At 37.8% G+C, this 15,095-nt stretch overlaps 1 protein-coding gene across 2 annotated transcripts in view; it reads right to left on the reverse strand.

The window, feature by feature from the left end:
* Window positions 1-15,095, reverse strand: part of LOC105065449 (contactin-associated protein-like 3) — a 148,689-nt gene that overhangs the window by 18,278 nt on the left and 115,316 nt on the right. For both annotated transcript variants that reach the window (XM_074355565.1, XM_074355566.1), the window contains 4 exons: window positions 14,679-14,835; window positions 8,859-8,986; window positions 3,141-3,311; window positions 1,777-1,995 (listed from right to left, as the gene is read on the reverse strand). In XM_074355565.1, coding sequence (XP_074211666.1) covers window positions 1,777-1,995; window positions 3,141-3,311; window positions 8,859-8,986; window positions 14,679-14,835 — 675 coding nt within the window. The remainder of the gene's footprint in view (window positions 1-1,776; window positions 1,996-3,140; window positions 3,312-8,858; window positions 8,987-14,678; window positions 14,836-15,095) is intronic.

Raw genomic sequence — 15,095 nt, forward strand, 5'->3', positions numbered from 1 at the left:
TCAGGTGGTACCACATTAACAGAATATCATCTCTTTCTGTTTCTATCATTTATTAGACATGAGTCTAATAAATATGGGAGCACAGGAGTCATCTGGAGTGCTTGCTAAAAACCAGATTTTGGATTTGCTCCAAAAGATTCTGATTCAGTGGGCCTGGGGCAGGTACCCCGAATCTGAATTTTCAACCTACTTCACAGGCTTTAGAAACACTATCCTAGTGGGAATATTGCTTCTAGGTAGATTTCCATGCAGACTTTGTTCCTAGAAATTCTGTTCATTAGTTCTCAAGATTATTAAATCAGAAAATAAAATTGTTTAATTTGATCTGCAGTTAGATATCAATGCAGTAAGAACTAACTATGCTTGAAGCTGAGTTTGATGGTGCTGTGGGCTGTACACACACACACACACACACACAAACTTAAATTCATTGCAGAGCATTAGCCACTGGATGCTGAAGGTATTTGCAAAGCAAACTGTGTGCTACTTTGTAATTTATATCAGCTTTTAACTGGACTGTATCCTTACTTACTTTAAAATACATGAGAAAAGACCAAGTGAGAGCTGCTTTGATAATCTGCTTAGTTTCCAAATTAGAATAGAGTTGTCAAGATAGTAATGTAGCAAAACTTATTTCTCACTTTAGGAAAAACAAAAAATAATAAAGAATAAGCAAATAAATTAGAGGGAAGCCCCCACACACTACTCAGAGCTTTAATCTTTAAAGAACATACGGCGAAAATAAAGGTGGAAGTCCTGCTGTGTATAGTCACACGGGGCTGCGTCTGCCGCCCTGGTCTCCTACGGTCTGTATTTTGGGGGAACTGGAGAGTTTTGTCCCAATTACAAGACTGCTTCTCTAACTACCCTGAGAAGTGAAATGAGAGAAATGGATAACAATTGCTAATTGTTTGATAAACAGTACCGATAAAAAGTAACAGAAGCAGACATCTGCCGTCTGTGACATGGAGGGCAAGCTTGGGAATCAGTCCAACGTGGTTTGGATTTCCCTTCTAAGCTGGGTTTCAGTGGCCAAGTCACTTGATCTCTCTAAGCCTCCATTATCTCATCTGTAGATTGGGTACAATAATCCATGGAAGAGAGACTGAATATTCAATGAGCTCTTGGTACCTGGTGTTTGTGTGGCTGAACCACACTAACTCCATTTTTTGTCAGCTCCATCTTAGACCCTCAGTTGTACCTCCTCCCCCTTCTGCGTGACTGAGCCCTAGCCTGCTCACAAGGAACGCTCCCACGCCAGATATGTTCCCTGTCCGCTCTAACCCTTGCCTTCATCTGATAGGAAAACTAGAAGAATGCCTTTTGCTGATGCGGATGGTCATGAAACCCCCTCTCTCCCCAGAAAAAAAAATCCCAGTTCTCAAAAGTGTGGACGCGCTTCTTACTTGGTAGTCAGATTCTGTTTTTAGTTGTGGCCCTTTTAAATCCCCCTGTAACCTTCTCCATGATCAGAAAACAGCCGCCAATGCCTTCTGGGTCACAGTCCGCAGGATCTGGCAGGGGCGGGGTTGGGATGTTTGTTACCCACAGTAAACTTGCTGATTGTATTTTATGGAGTTGCCCATTTCGTTTCCCAGTCTCAAAGTTCCTCCTCAGTTTGGAGGATCGTATTCACCATCTCCACCTCCCCCCAGTGCTGCCAGTGGAAGCTGCTGGCGAAGGCGAGGGCCACTACTTTGGCAGCTGTGACTTCCCCCGGGTACATCTCTGTACCCCCAGCCCAGCGCGGCTGCAAAGCCCCCGCACAGCACTCACCCACGAAGAGCTGGCTGTTGAGCTGCAAGCGGGCATGCCCGTCAGCCGGGGCCGGCTGCGTCTCGCTAGGGAGCTGATCCACTTTCAGCGATGCTTCTTTGACGTTCCTCTCCGCCCTCACGCGGTGCCACCGATTGTCATTGAAGGGGGTGGGGGCCTCCACCGTGACCTCGCAAGGCCCATTCCCCACGTCGAAGGAAAAGGTCACCTCTGTGGGAGCTGGAAATAAAGATACAGGGGTGCTCAATTCATTCAGCGGGGAGAAAACTGCGTCTTGAGTAGACAGGAGAAAAGCACCGTGACGTGCTCCTTGTGGACGGAGACCAGACACTGATGCGGACAAATGTCACTCTGAGTTGGTTGGGGGGGGGTGGGGGGGAGATAAGTCTGCATCCCAGAGAAAGAAAAGCAAAACTGATTTTAACACATTTCTCCTCAGAGTTTGCTATTTATCTTGCTAAGCCTTAAGCAGCAGAGATATTCGCCTATAGAAATAAAACTGTCATTTTATCTACTCATGTGTGTGAGTTTATTTATAGGTGGTTTAAGAGAAACCATGGCCCACAGATGGACCTAGAGATCTTCATATTAGGTGAAGTAAGTCAGACAGACAAAGGTTACATGATATCGCTTATATGTGGAATCTAAAAAAGACAAATGAATTTACTTACAAAACAGAAACAGACTCGCAGACATAGAAAGCAAACTTAACAATGATCAAAGGGGAAGGGGGGATAAATTGGGAGTACGGGGTTAACAGATGCACACTACCATATATAAAATAGTAAAACAGCAAGACTTTACTGTACAGCACAGGGAACTATATTCAATTTCTTGTAATAAACTACAATGGAAAAAGGGAAAAGGAATACAGATATATACATATATATGTGTAACTGAATCACTGCTATACACTTGAAACTAACAATGTTGTAAATCAACTACAATTAAAAAATGTTTGAAACCCATTAAAAATAAAGGGGGATTAAATATAGCTTTAAAAACACCATGTGAAATTCAGACAGTAAGGAATTAAGTTCTGCCTACATAAATAAACAATGTGAATAGTCAATAAAATCAAATGCTTCTGTGACTTAGTGAGTAGCTATCTGACTAGATTGCTTTAATACCTTGATTGCACATAGAATGAAGACAGCAAGGAATTGGAGAGACTGTTGCGTGTTTCACAAATAACTGGTTTACTCTCTGTTAAAAGTAATTATTTAAAATCATAGAATTTTAGCATTTAATAAAGAAATACAACTGACCAAGGAGGCATGGTAATTTATCAGGAGCTAGCTTACTAAACGGGTGGCTGCTAATTGCTGAATGACCAATGGCTTTGTCCAGAGGGGACAACTCACCCCGCAGCTCGAGTCTGATGAAGTCTGTGATCCCCAGATTCTCTATAAACACCCCAGAGGAAGCTGTGGTCTTAAAAAAGAAAGACACATCCGCAGTGAGCTCTCCTCGGAACGTAGGGAAGTGAAGGTACGAGGTCTCGGTATTGAAGGAAGCCGCATTCCAAAATGACTCTGTTGACAAAAAGCAAAAAGGACAGTGAAAATAACAAAGAAACGAAACAAATCACAATGACATTTTATATTTCTAGCATTTTTTTAACCATTCAGTGCATTAATTGTTCTTCTGAACATGTAGCCAAGACATGAACATTCAAATAGTGATTCCTTTGAGGATTAAGATTCTGGACACGGCTGCGACTGAGTGGGGGGATAATCACTATGGAAATGGTCTGTGGATTTTTTAAAACAGTATTATTTTTTAAAATTATCATAGAAGAAAATTGACTTTTGGGGAACATGCAGTTGTATACATTTTAATACATGCATGGATTTGTGTAACCATCACCAAAATCAGAATAAAGGACATTTCTATCACTTCAAAAAACTCCCTCCTACTATTCCCTTATATTCACACTCTCCACCTACCCCTAAGCCCTGACAATCATGAGCTAGTTTCTGTCCGTATAGTTTTGCTTTTTCCAAATAGTGTGTAAATGGAGTCAGACAGTATGCAACACTTTGAGGTTGGCTTCTTTCACTCAATATAAAGCCTTCAAGACTCACTTGAATTGTTGCATGTCAATAGCTGTTCCTTTTACACTGCTCTATAGTATTCCATCACATGGATATGCTACAGTTTATTTGCCCACATTTAAGAACACTAGAGTGGTTTCCAGATTTGATCAGTTACACATAGAGCTGCTATAAACATTTGTGCAAAGATTTTTGTGTGAATATGTCTTCATTTCTCTAGGGTAAATTCCCAGGAGTAGAATTTCTAGATCATATGCCAAGTATATGTTTAACTTCAAAAGACACTGCCAAATAGTTTTCCAGAGTGGCCATATCATTTTTTAATTCCCATCAACAATGTATAAGAGATATAATTGTTTCATATCTTCACCAGCATTTGTTGTTGTTAATTTTTTATTTTAGCAATTCAAATTGGTGCGTAGTAGTATCTCATTGTGGTTTTAATTTGCTTTCCCTAATAGCTAATGATGTTGAACATCTTTTCGTGGGTTTATTTGCCATTCTTACAATCTCTATGGTGAAGTGGGTGTTCAACGTGGAGAGAGTTGACATCTTTCCCTATGTTGAGTCTTCCAATCCATGAACACAGTATTTCTTTCCATTTATTTAGGTTTTTTGATTCCTTTCTTCAGTATTTAGGTGTTTTTTAGTTTTCAGATTTTATATATGTTTTTGTTAGATGTATACCTAAGTATTATATTCTTTGGAGCTATTAAGAATCATATTGCTTTATAAATTTTAATTTCCAATTGTACACTGCTAACATATATGATTGATTTGTTAGCATTGACTTTGTATCCTGTAATCTTGTTAAGCTCATTTATAAGATCCAATAGTTGTTTGTTTGTTTGTTTTTCACATTCTTTGAGATTTTCTACATATTCAATCATATGAATATCTGTAAATAGACTTTTCTCTCTTGCTTTCCAATCTGTATGCACCTACTTTCCTTCTTACATTATTGCACTGGCTAGAACTTCCTGTATGATAAAAGTTGTTGAATAGAAGTGGTGAGACTGGATATCCTTATCTTGTTCTCAGTCTCAGGGGGAAAGCATTCAGTTTTTCATCAATAATTATGATGTTAGCTGTTTTGTTCAGCTAACCATTAATTAGCCTGAAGAATATCCCTTGTACTCTTAGTTTGCTAAGAGTTTTATTGTGAGTGCTATCATGATATAAATTATCATGTTGAATTTATCATAATTCAAATTATTGCATTCATACTGATACACAAAAAGCATCTGATGTGATTTTTCTTCTTTACATTGTTAATATGGTAGATTACACTGATTCATTTCCAAATACTGAATCAGTCTTGCATCCTAGGATAAGCTGCAGTTGGTGGTGGTGTGTGCTTTCCTAGATTATTTACTGATGTTTTGTTGAGGATTTCTGCATCTGTGTTGGTGATAATATTACAGGTAGTTATCATTTTTTGCACTTTCTTTGTCTAGTTTGGATATCAGAGTCATGTTCTCCTTAAAATGTTGGAAAGAATTTCTTCTATTTTCTGGAAGAAATTGTGTAGATATAGGATTATTTCTTTGGTGGAGTCCATCAGTGAAACCATCTCAGTCTGGACTTCTTTCTCAGATGGTTTTTAATTACAAATTCAATTTCATTAATACTGTGAGGCCTATTTCAGTTGTATGTTTCATCTAGAGTGAGTTTTGGCTGTTCCTGGTTTTCAAGGAATTGGTCCATTTCACCTATGTTTAGAATTAATATGTGTAGGGTTGTTTGCAGTGTACTTTTATTATACTGCTGATGTCTGTGGGGTCTGTAGTGTTGCCACAACTTCCATTTCTCATACTGGTAATTTTTATCTTCTCTTTTTTTGGATAGTGTTAGGGGTTTATCAACTTCATTGATTTTTGAAAGAATCATTTTTTGTTTTCATAGATCTCTATGTGCTCTTTTAATTTAACTGATTTCTATTCTTGTCTTTATTAATTCTCTTCTTTTTACTTGCTTTAGGTTTATTTCTGTCTTCTTTTTCTAGCTTTTTTTTTTTTGGTGAAAGCTTGCCCCATTGAATTCAAATATTTTTTTCTTTCATAATATAATCATTTAATGCCATAGATATCCCTCTGAGCACTGCTATAATTGCATACTGGCAATTTTGACAAGCTGTATTTTCATTTTCACTTTAGTTCAATATATTTTATAGTATCTATTGAGACATTGTCTTTGACTCATGTGTTAATAGTTCAGTGTTTAATTTCTAAGTGTTTGGAGACTTTCTCACTATCTTTGTTATTTCCAATTTAATGCAATTATGTCAGAGAATGTATTTTGTATGATTTAAGTCATTTAATATTTGCTAAAGTTTGTTTTATAACACAGAACATGCTGTATCTGTGTTAAAAACTCATGTGCATTTGAAAAGAACACATTCTACTGTTGGTAGAGTGTTCTATAAATGTCAGTTAGATTCATTTGGTTTGTGGTGACATTCAGGTCTTCTATATCCTTGCTGATTTTTTCTCTATGAAAGAGGAGAATTCTTTAATTAAAATAATGGATTTTTCCTTTACATATTTTGAAGCTCAGTTATTAGCATACACATTTAAGATTCTTATGTCTTACTAGTCCTTTTTTATATCCATCAGTTTTATTTGCTTTCAAGCAAAGATTTTAGTATAGAAACTCCAGCTTTCTTTAAAATTCATGTTTGCATAGTATATTTTTCTTCATCATTTCCTTTTATTATATCATTATATTTGAATTGAGTTTCCTGAAGACAGTATATAGTTGTCATTACAATCTGTCTTTTAATTCATTTATTTAGACCACTTACATTCAATTCAAATGTTGATATGACAGATTTAGTTTTATTATTTTTCCTATTTGCTCTCATTTTTTGTTCTTTTGTTTCCCCTTTTCTGTCTTATTTTGGGTTATTTAAACATTTTTCAGTATTCTATTTGTATTTGCCTATAGCAGTTTCTTAATTTTTTTAAGGATTACAATATATATTACCTTTCCCAATCTGCTTAGAATCTATATTTTAACAACTTCAAGTGATTTGTAAAAACCTTGACAACAGTTTTGTCTCTTTACCTAATCCTGCTTATGTTATTCTTGCTACGTTTATTACATTTACATAAAATAAAAAACCCTGTGAAATAATTTGGTATTTTTTGCTTTCAATCCTCAGCTATATTTAATACAACTCAATAGGAGAATCATCTATTAAATTAACCCAGGTATTTATCATTTCTAATGTTGATTTTTCTCTTCCTGAAGTTCCAAACTTCCTTATGAAAATCATTTCCTTTCTATCTAAAAAACTTCCTTCAGAAATTCTTTTAAAGGATGCCTCTAGCCATAAATGATTTTAGTTTTCTTTCATTCGAAATTTTAAAAAATTCTACCTTCATTCTTGAAGGATTTTTTTTTTTTCTGAATACAGAATTCTGGACTGACAATTCTTTACTTCCAGCACTTGAGAAATTTCTTGCCACTTCCTTCTGTCTTCTGTATTTCTGATGAAAACACTATTATCTGAATCGGTGTTTCCCCACAGGCAATGTATCATTATCCTCTCTGGCTGAGTTCAAAATTTTTCTCATTGTCTTTAGTTTTCAGCAGTTTGATTATGATACACCTAGATGTGAATTTCTTTGAGCTCATCCTGTTTCAGCTTCATTCAACCTCTCAAGTCTCTCTCTCACCAAACTTACAAAGTGCTCAGCCATTATCTTTTCAAATTTTTTTTTCAGCATCAGCACTCCTTCCTCTCTTCTTCTGGAAATTCAATTACATGAATGTTATATCTTATTATTAACCCACAGGTCCCTGAGGCCTTGTTCATTTTTTTTTTCCAATCCCTTTTCCTTCTATTGTTCAGATTTGATAATTTCTATTCATCTGTCTTCAAGATCATTGACGGTTTCATCTCAAATCTGCTGTTTAGCCCATCCCGTGGACTTCAGTCTAAGGAGCAACCGGAAGAAGAATGGAGTTGCCAAGCACTGAGCTGGGGAAGGCTGCTGTGGAAATGTTTTCTTTCTCTTTTTTTGACAAGTTGAGTTTGAAATGCCAGCTGGAATGAAGAAGCACAGAACAGCCAGCTGCACGCAGGAGTCGGGAGCTCGGGGAGGCTGGGCATAGGTGTAGAAGTGGGGGTCATTTGATGTCAGCGTGGTATTTAAAGCCATGAGATGACGGGACAAGACCCCCAATGGAGAGCAGAGAGGAGAGAGAGCAGAGGGTAGAGCCTTGGGGAACCCCAACATCATCCCACCGGTGAGATGCAGGAAAGCTGGGGAGACAAGGGAGGGAGGAAAACCAGACTTTTGTGGCATGCTGGCCACCAAGTAAAGAAGGTGAATCAAAGGAGAGTGAATCACAAGAGGAATCCAAAGTTGCTGGCAGGTCAATCCAGATTAGATCTGAGAATAACACCTGGATTTAGCAACGTCGAGATCTCATTGGTGAGCTGGAGAAAAGCAATTTCTGGGGAGCGATGCTGGAGAAGGTCTGATACTCAAGAGTGACTAGAAGGAGGGAAATTAAGGGTAGAACTCACATATTTCATCTCAGCTATTTTGGGGAAGCGAAGGAGACGCGAGAAATCCAGGTGCAGTTGGAGGGGTAGGTAGGAGAGAGGAGGCTTCCCATGTAAACATTCAGAAGGCATTAATGAACAGGTGCCCTTGAAGGGGTCTGTCATCTCATTTCCTCATTATCTTACCAATTTTGGGCCTCTCAGCACTCAGGTAAGTGCCTTATACCTAGTACATAGATATGAGATATTTGCTGAACACGTGATATGATATTTCAGATGATCCCATGAGTCTTCACAGCAGTAGTAAATGCCATATAAAAGACACATAATCCAGAGGTAATAGATTTTTTTCTCAATGACATTAACAATATACACTTCTTTTATAAAGTGAATGCATTCTTAATGAAGTAGAGGTGATCAGTGTAGTGTTTTCATGAACCCGTGCAGCTAGAGTTCTCATAAAACACTGACATGCAGGGGACAAGACGGTTCCTCTTGCCACTACTTACTATCCCCTGAGCAGAGCAGAGGCCCCAGTGCATAAGCCACTTCAGAATGTGGTCGTCCCGTGTCTCTCATCACAATCTGAGTGACCGGCAGCTTCTCCTTATGGGAAAGGACCACCGTGTCGCTGGTCCTAGAAGACAAACACAACCACCCTGACATTATTCTGAATGATGAACGGATAAGTAATTGTCTGTTACTGCAGTTCAAGAGGTGTTAAGCTAACTTTTGTAAATACATAACAGTAGGGAAATCAAACGGTTCGTCTGAACACTTACATAGTAAATATATTGAATAAGGTCATCTAAGGAGCAGAGACCAGTGTTCATCTACGTGACCACAGAGAAGAAAGAAGGCACCGCTCTTTGCAATTCAGCCACTGTGTAATACTTAAATGCAGAACTTACACAGGCGAAAACAATCTGCCTTCATAAAAGAAAAAAAGCAAAAAAAACAACAAACAAAACCACCTGACTGACAAGATTTAGGTTCTCAATTCTTGGACTTCTTTCTTACTGAAGTTTTAGGAATTCCTACTGCGGTTATGAGTCATTTGTTGAAGCTATAAATTTAAAAACAAAAGCAAAACAAAATACGGATTCAAAACCACGATGAAGATGTGATACAATACACTCTCAACATTAATAAATGGGACAATACATAGGCAAGGGCTTTGTCAATGGTTACCATCATCCATTCATTCAACAAACACTTACTGCACATCTATTTGCCAGGCCCTGTATGTTGGGGCTGGGGACATAAAAACCATCATCAATGCCCACTAAAAACCTAGTGAATGTTATAAATAATAGCAATAACAATATAAAAATATCTTCATGTGACTATTTGGGGGCATATTAATACCTATGCTTCCAACTCATAGACTGGAACAGGAGCCGGGGTGCCTGGCTAGTAAACTGGCTGCACCGTCATTGTCCTCTCTGGACAAAGTAGGAAGGTTTCTCGAAACTTTGTAAAGTGTTCATATTTTTTATTGCATACTTCAATTACATATGTATTTTCGATGTATGGACAAATAATAGTTTGTCTGATTTATCGTTCTGATTTATCACCCTATATCTGTGCAGAACCTAGTAAGTTTTCATTCTTAACAATTTACAAAGCCACCACTCACTTCTGTGTATATAAATGGGAGCATTTGAAACCGCTGCTTTCGTGGGTCAAAAAATTAGCAGTTTCACATTGCAGACAACAAAAAATCTGCATAACTTAAGAGTTAATCATTCCAATTCTGCTTAGGCATCAGAACATTCTTTTAAGATAGAAAATGTAAAATTACTAAGATTTGTATTTTGTTTAAAACTTTTAAGAAAGTGCATGTGGTGAAATACGAAAAATGTGAACTAAAACCCTGACAGTTAAGAAACAGTTTTTTTGATTCAGATTGCTTCAAAGAGTCAGACTAAATTTAACAACATGGCTGTATCTGGCTGAGCCCCTAAGATTCCTGCTTTTGGGAGCAAAAAGGCAGATCATCCCAAACACAGAACACCTGGCTTTGTTGGGAATGGGGTCACATGCTGGAAGGTGCCACTGGATTACGGGGGTATGTCAGTCTGGAAATTTATTCTCTTATAAACATGGGGGTAATACACTAGATTAATTCCTGGTATTAAATATCAGCAAATGTTCCAAATTAGCCCTTTAATTTCCATGATTGCTATTTTGATAGACCCATCTTAGAGGAAAAATGTAAGGATATTAGTTAATCACTGAGGATCTTTGAATTTTAAAGCATCTTTTAAAAGCCATTACTTTTTAACGTCCTAAAAAGCTACACCTTAATTCTGTTTTTAACATTGACAATGCATACAGAGCCCTGAAAACGCTTTTTAAAAAATCATACTGATGTAGCATGTATTAAGGCAGATATTATAATCAAGTCTTTTTTTAATTTTGCTGTTTGCAAAGTATCTTCCTAAATCTGAGAAAATTTTAAACAGTTCTTATTTAAAAATTCTTTACTAGTACAGGTCACTCCCAGCTGCCCATGCTTTATGTAAGATATTCTATGCAACGGCCACCAGACTCCTTCACAACCGCCTCATTAGGAGTTATATCTCAGTTTCCTTCTTGCATCTCAGTTTTTCCCCTAAATTTGCAAAGATGGCATGGATATCTGGGCCTGAAAATGTCTTGCAACAGTTTTATACATTCAGTAAGAGAATTTCCAAGACCACCTTTTTTTTTTTTTTTTTTTTTTGGTTTTTAGTTGTTAATGCTCTGGAAATGGTTCTTACTGTTCATTGTTTCTCAGTAGACTTTTGAGGTCTAAGGGAGCTTTGACTACTTTGAGTTGCTGTGAAAAGCTGCTTTGGATCCATTTAAGTTTTATAATTGTTTGAGAGAAAGAGGGATTGGTGACACAGCATTTTCATCACCCAAAATTACATGGTTTGAAAGCTTCCAGGTTCTTTATTGGGTTCTGTTATTCTACTTGCATATCCCGTTGGCAGACCCACCCTATATTGATAAGTGTGGCATCGTAACACTTGAAGAAGTGTTTCGTGTCTGAAAAGGCTGATCTCCCCATCATGTTTCCATCTTCAGAATTGTCTTAGCTTCTCATGCACCATTCTTTTCCATACAAGTTTTAGAGCCAGTTTGTTACCATCCAAAACAAAAATAGAGATGTTTAGCATCTGTTTGGAATTAAATGGAAACCAGGAGCTCCTTTGGAGGAAAGATACTTAATTTTCCTATTCATGGCAGTAGTGTGACGTCTCCAATTATTTAGGTCTTCTTGTATTTTCATTATCAAGTTTTATGAGGTCTCTCCCATAAAAGTCCTGCAATTTTTTGTTATCTTTGTTCCAAGGTGTTACACTCTTTTTGTTGCTTTTGCAAGTGGTTTTTATAGTCGTTTCTTATAGTCAAATATTCTTGATAAGAATCCAGTTATTCTAGGATTCAGTAAGTAAACGTACTAAACTCTCATTAATTTCAATAATATTTCCGTATATTGTCTTGGTTTTGCTTTGTAGACAACCATATTTTTTATGAGTAATGTACTCTTTATTTCCTTGTTCCCAGTCTTTCCAACTGTAGTTCTGAATTGCCTCATATATAATCTTTATCTTTCTATTACTCATTTGTAACTAACTGCATTGTAATCAGAGAAACTGTCCATATGATAACAACTGCTGTAAAAAATCTTTTGAGTTTTGGGAAAATCAGTTTGCAAAACTGTACCATATGTGCTTGAGAAAATTCTGTATCCTACAAATGTATGTGCCCAACAAACCAAGTCATCAGTTTCATTTGAAAATATTCTATATCCTCATTAATTTCTGCCACGTGAGTCACCAATTACAAACAGATGAATGTTTAAGCCTCTTCTTTTCATGGTTGATTGTGAATTTCTTCTTTCAGTTCTGACAATTTGTTTTTCTATAGACATTTTGAGTCATTTGTATTAGAAGCATACAAGTTTAGGACTGCTAGATTTTTCCTACTAAAATTAAAAAGTACGATTATACAGTAATAGTGATCTTTGTTCATGCAAAAGCCTTAAAAAATTTACTTACTTTTGTGTATACTTGCCTAGTAATTTTTTTTAGCACTTTACTTTCAATATTTCTTGGTGTATACAAACAAGATACATTTGTTCGTAATTCAATATGACATCTGGATTTAAATGGTTACTTTTGTCACATTTATTGAGCATGATTACTCATACATTTTTATCTTCTTCTGTACTTGTTGCTTTCTTTTCTTCCTTTTAAGTCTCATTCCTATTTTCTGTTTATTAAGGAAGTTTTTAAAATCCCATTTGTTTCTTACTTCCTGCTACTGATTTGAATATTACATGCTGTTTTGATTCTTTAGAGGTCGGACTTAAAATTTTCACATATACACTTTAAGCAAGTTAATTCTAGTAAGTATTTACAAAACAAGTTTTAAATTTCAAGAATAGTTTCATTTCTAAGCATTATTTTAGTTCTTTTTGGAAACCACAATCACCTTTGTCCATCGGATCTGACTGCTCACTGATGTTTCCATTTCATGCCCACAGTCCTATGTTACTGGTGTCTAGTATTTACCGCTTTTCTTTTTTTAACCTCTACGTTTACAAATTTTTTCCCCCGATATTTCTGCTTCTAACTGAGACCTTCCTTACAAGATCACCTTCTTTCATTCTGAAAACCATTATTTTTGTTGTTGTTTTCAGATTCTTTTTCACCATAAGTTACTACAAGATATTGAATGAAAACCATTCTTAAAAATTCCTCTTGTGGGTCGGCTGGTGGTACATTTCTTCAGTGTCTGTCTGTCTGGATCTTCATTTTACTCCACTTTAAGAAAGTGTCAGCTGGGTAGCCCTGGGAGTTTGACAGTTGTGCGGCTCCCGGGCTGTGAGGGGAAGGTCCGCCGTCCGTGGGCTGGGTCCTGCGCTGCTCGGGGAGGTCAGCGGGCCATCTTTCCCTTCAAGATTCTCGCTTTCATCCCCACTCCTTTTCACATTCTCGTTAGTGTTCTTTGATTTCACCACGGTGTGTCTAGACACGGATTTACTCTTATGTATCCTGCCTGGTGTTCCAGTGTTTTCTCAACTCGGGAAAAGTCTCAGCTATTTGCGTGTCACCTCTTCTTAATTATCGCAAATCTTCTCTTTCGGTCTTGCCCGCACCTCCCCTCCATGTCGCTGCTTTCCTCGTCCCCATTTTGCTTGTCTCTGCTCTGTATGTTCTGTGCCATTCACTCACACATACGTGCCATTTCACGAGTTCTTCCATCACTTGGGTCTAGCATCTGATCCACAAGAGTTACAATTTCAATGATGACAATCACTGACAATTAATCATTCAATGAACAATCCTTTGACTCTTTTGTAAACCACAGTCGTCTTTGTCAGCAGTATCCGATAGCTTTCTCATATTTCAGTTTCAGTTTTTATTTTTCAAATAGCTCACTTATTTATTTACTTACTTACTTATTTTTTAAGGTATCCATTACCTGGGATTTCCATGAATCTGACCTTGGTGGTCTCTTCTGCCGCCCACCCCTCTCCTGCGGTGCTGTGTGACCCCGGACCGTGAGCTGACGCCGGGTGACGTTTCATCTGCGGGAATCCGGTGATGCCCGCATGAAGGGGGAGGGCAGGCCTCCAGGAAGAATTTCCCATGATCCTAGGATGGGCTCTGGGTGCTGCCAACCTGTGCCCATGTTCATTTCATTCAAGGACCATCCAGGTCGTGTAAATTTGGGCCCCAAATCTGTGGGAAGGCAGGTCTGCAGACATGAGTTTTCAGGGGACTATTGTTTCCTACCCAGAGGTAGAAAATGAAATAATTGTCCTCAGCCACCTTTTCTTTGGATTTGTAGCCTTCTGAGAACGCCAGGTGCATGGACAGCTTGGTGTTCTGTATTTCCCCTTCCACAGACTCAAAGCCTTGTCTGGTCTCCCCTACGTGGCCATTTAAAAAAACAGCTGGATGTTAGAAAGCTCAGCAAACAACACTGGCTCCCCCATGGGGTGGTCCTATTAACCGGGTTAACCCAGCTTTCAGAAGTCCAATTTTTTTCGCTTTCAACGATTGAGGAACATTAATCTGGTATTCCTATTTTGTCTTATTAGAAAATAAAATGGGCCTGATTAGTTATTCACAGCTAAACAGAAATAGCTACTTTAACACAGTCAGCTTCAGGTGAATTATATCGTACACACCAACGCTTAGACTCGTAACTCGCTAGGGAATAGTCTGCGCTCCTTGCGCGGTCGTGTTCCATGTCTGCCTAAGGTACACAGTTTAAGCAATTAAAAAAAAATGACAGTTTGCACAGGGAAATTATATGGAAATCACCATTCATGGCGAGCAGCATCACAGTTGCAGTGATATTGAGAATCAATGCAGTTCCCCTCTAATCCACAAGTACATTTTTGAGCATCAGGCAGAGAACCTCCCCAGTAAGTGTGTGTTTCATTGGTTCTTCCAACCCACCAGCTCACTGGGGTTCCATCTGAAAGACAAGTATGAGAAACGTGACACCTACTTTGCCCCCCACTGCCTGCCTCCCCAATACAGCTCCTTTACTTCCCTCTATTGAAAACGCAGAGAGACGGACTATTTAGAAGTGAGCACATTTTAACTATGCAATAGGGTCATTTTTAAGAGGGCTTCCAACTGTTTTCAAAATATATTTTAATGTCAAGACTTACGTTGGCACCATATTTTTTTTTCCTTATCTTAGAAAACAAGCAAGCTGTCCCTAACTCATTC

The sequence above is a fragment of the Camelus bactrianus genome, chromosome 31, assembly GCF_048773025.1.
Source record: "Camelus bactrianus isolate YW-2024 breed Bactrian camel chromosome 31, ASM4877302v1, whole genome shotgun sequence".
NCBI lineage: Eukaryota > Metazoa > Chordata > Mammalia > Artiodactyla > Camelidae > Camelus > Camelus bactrianus.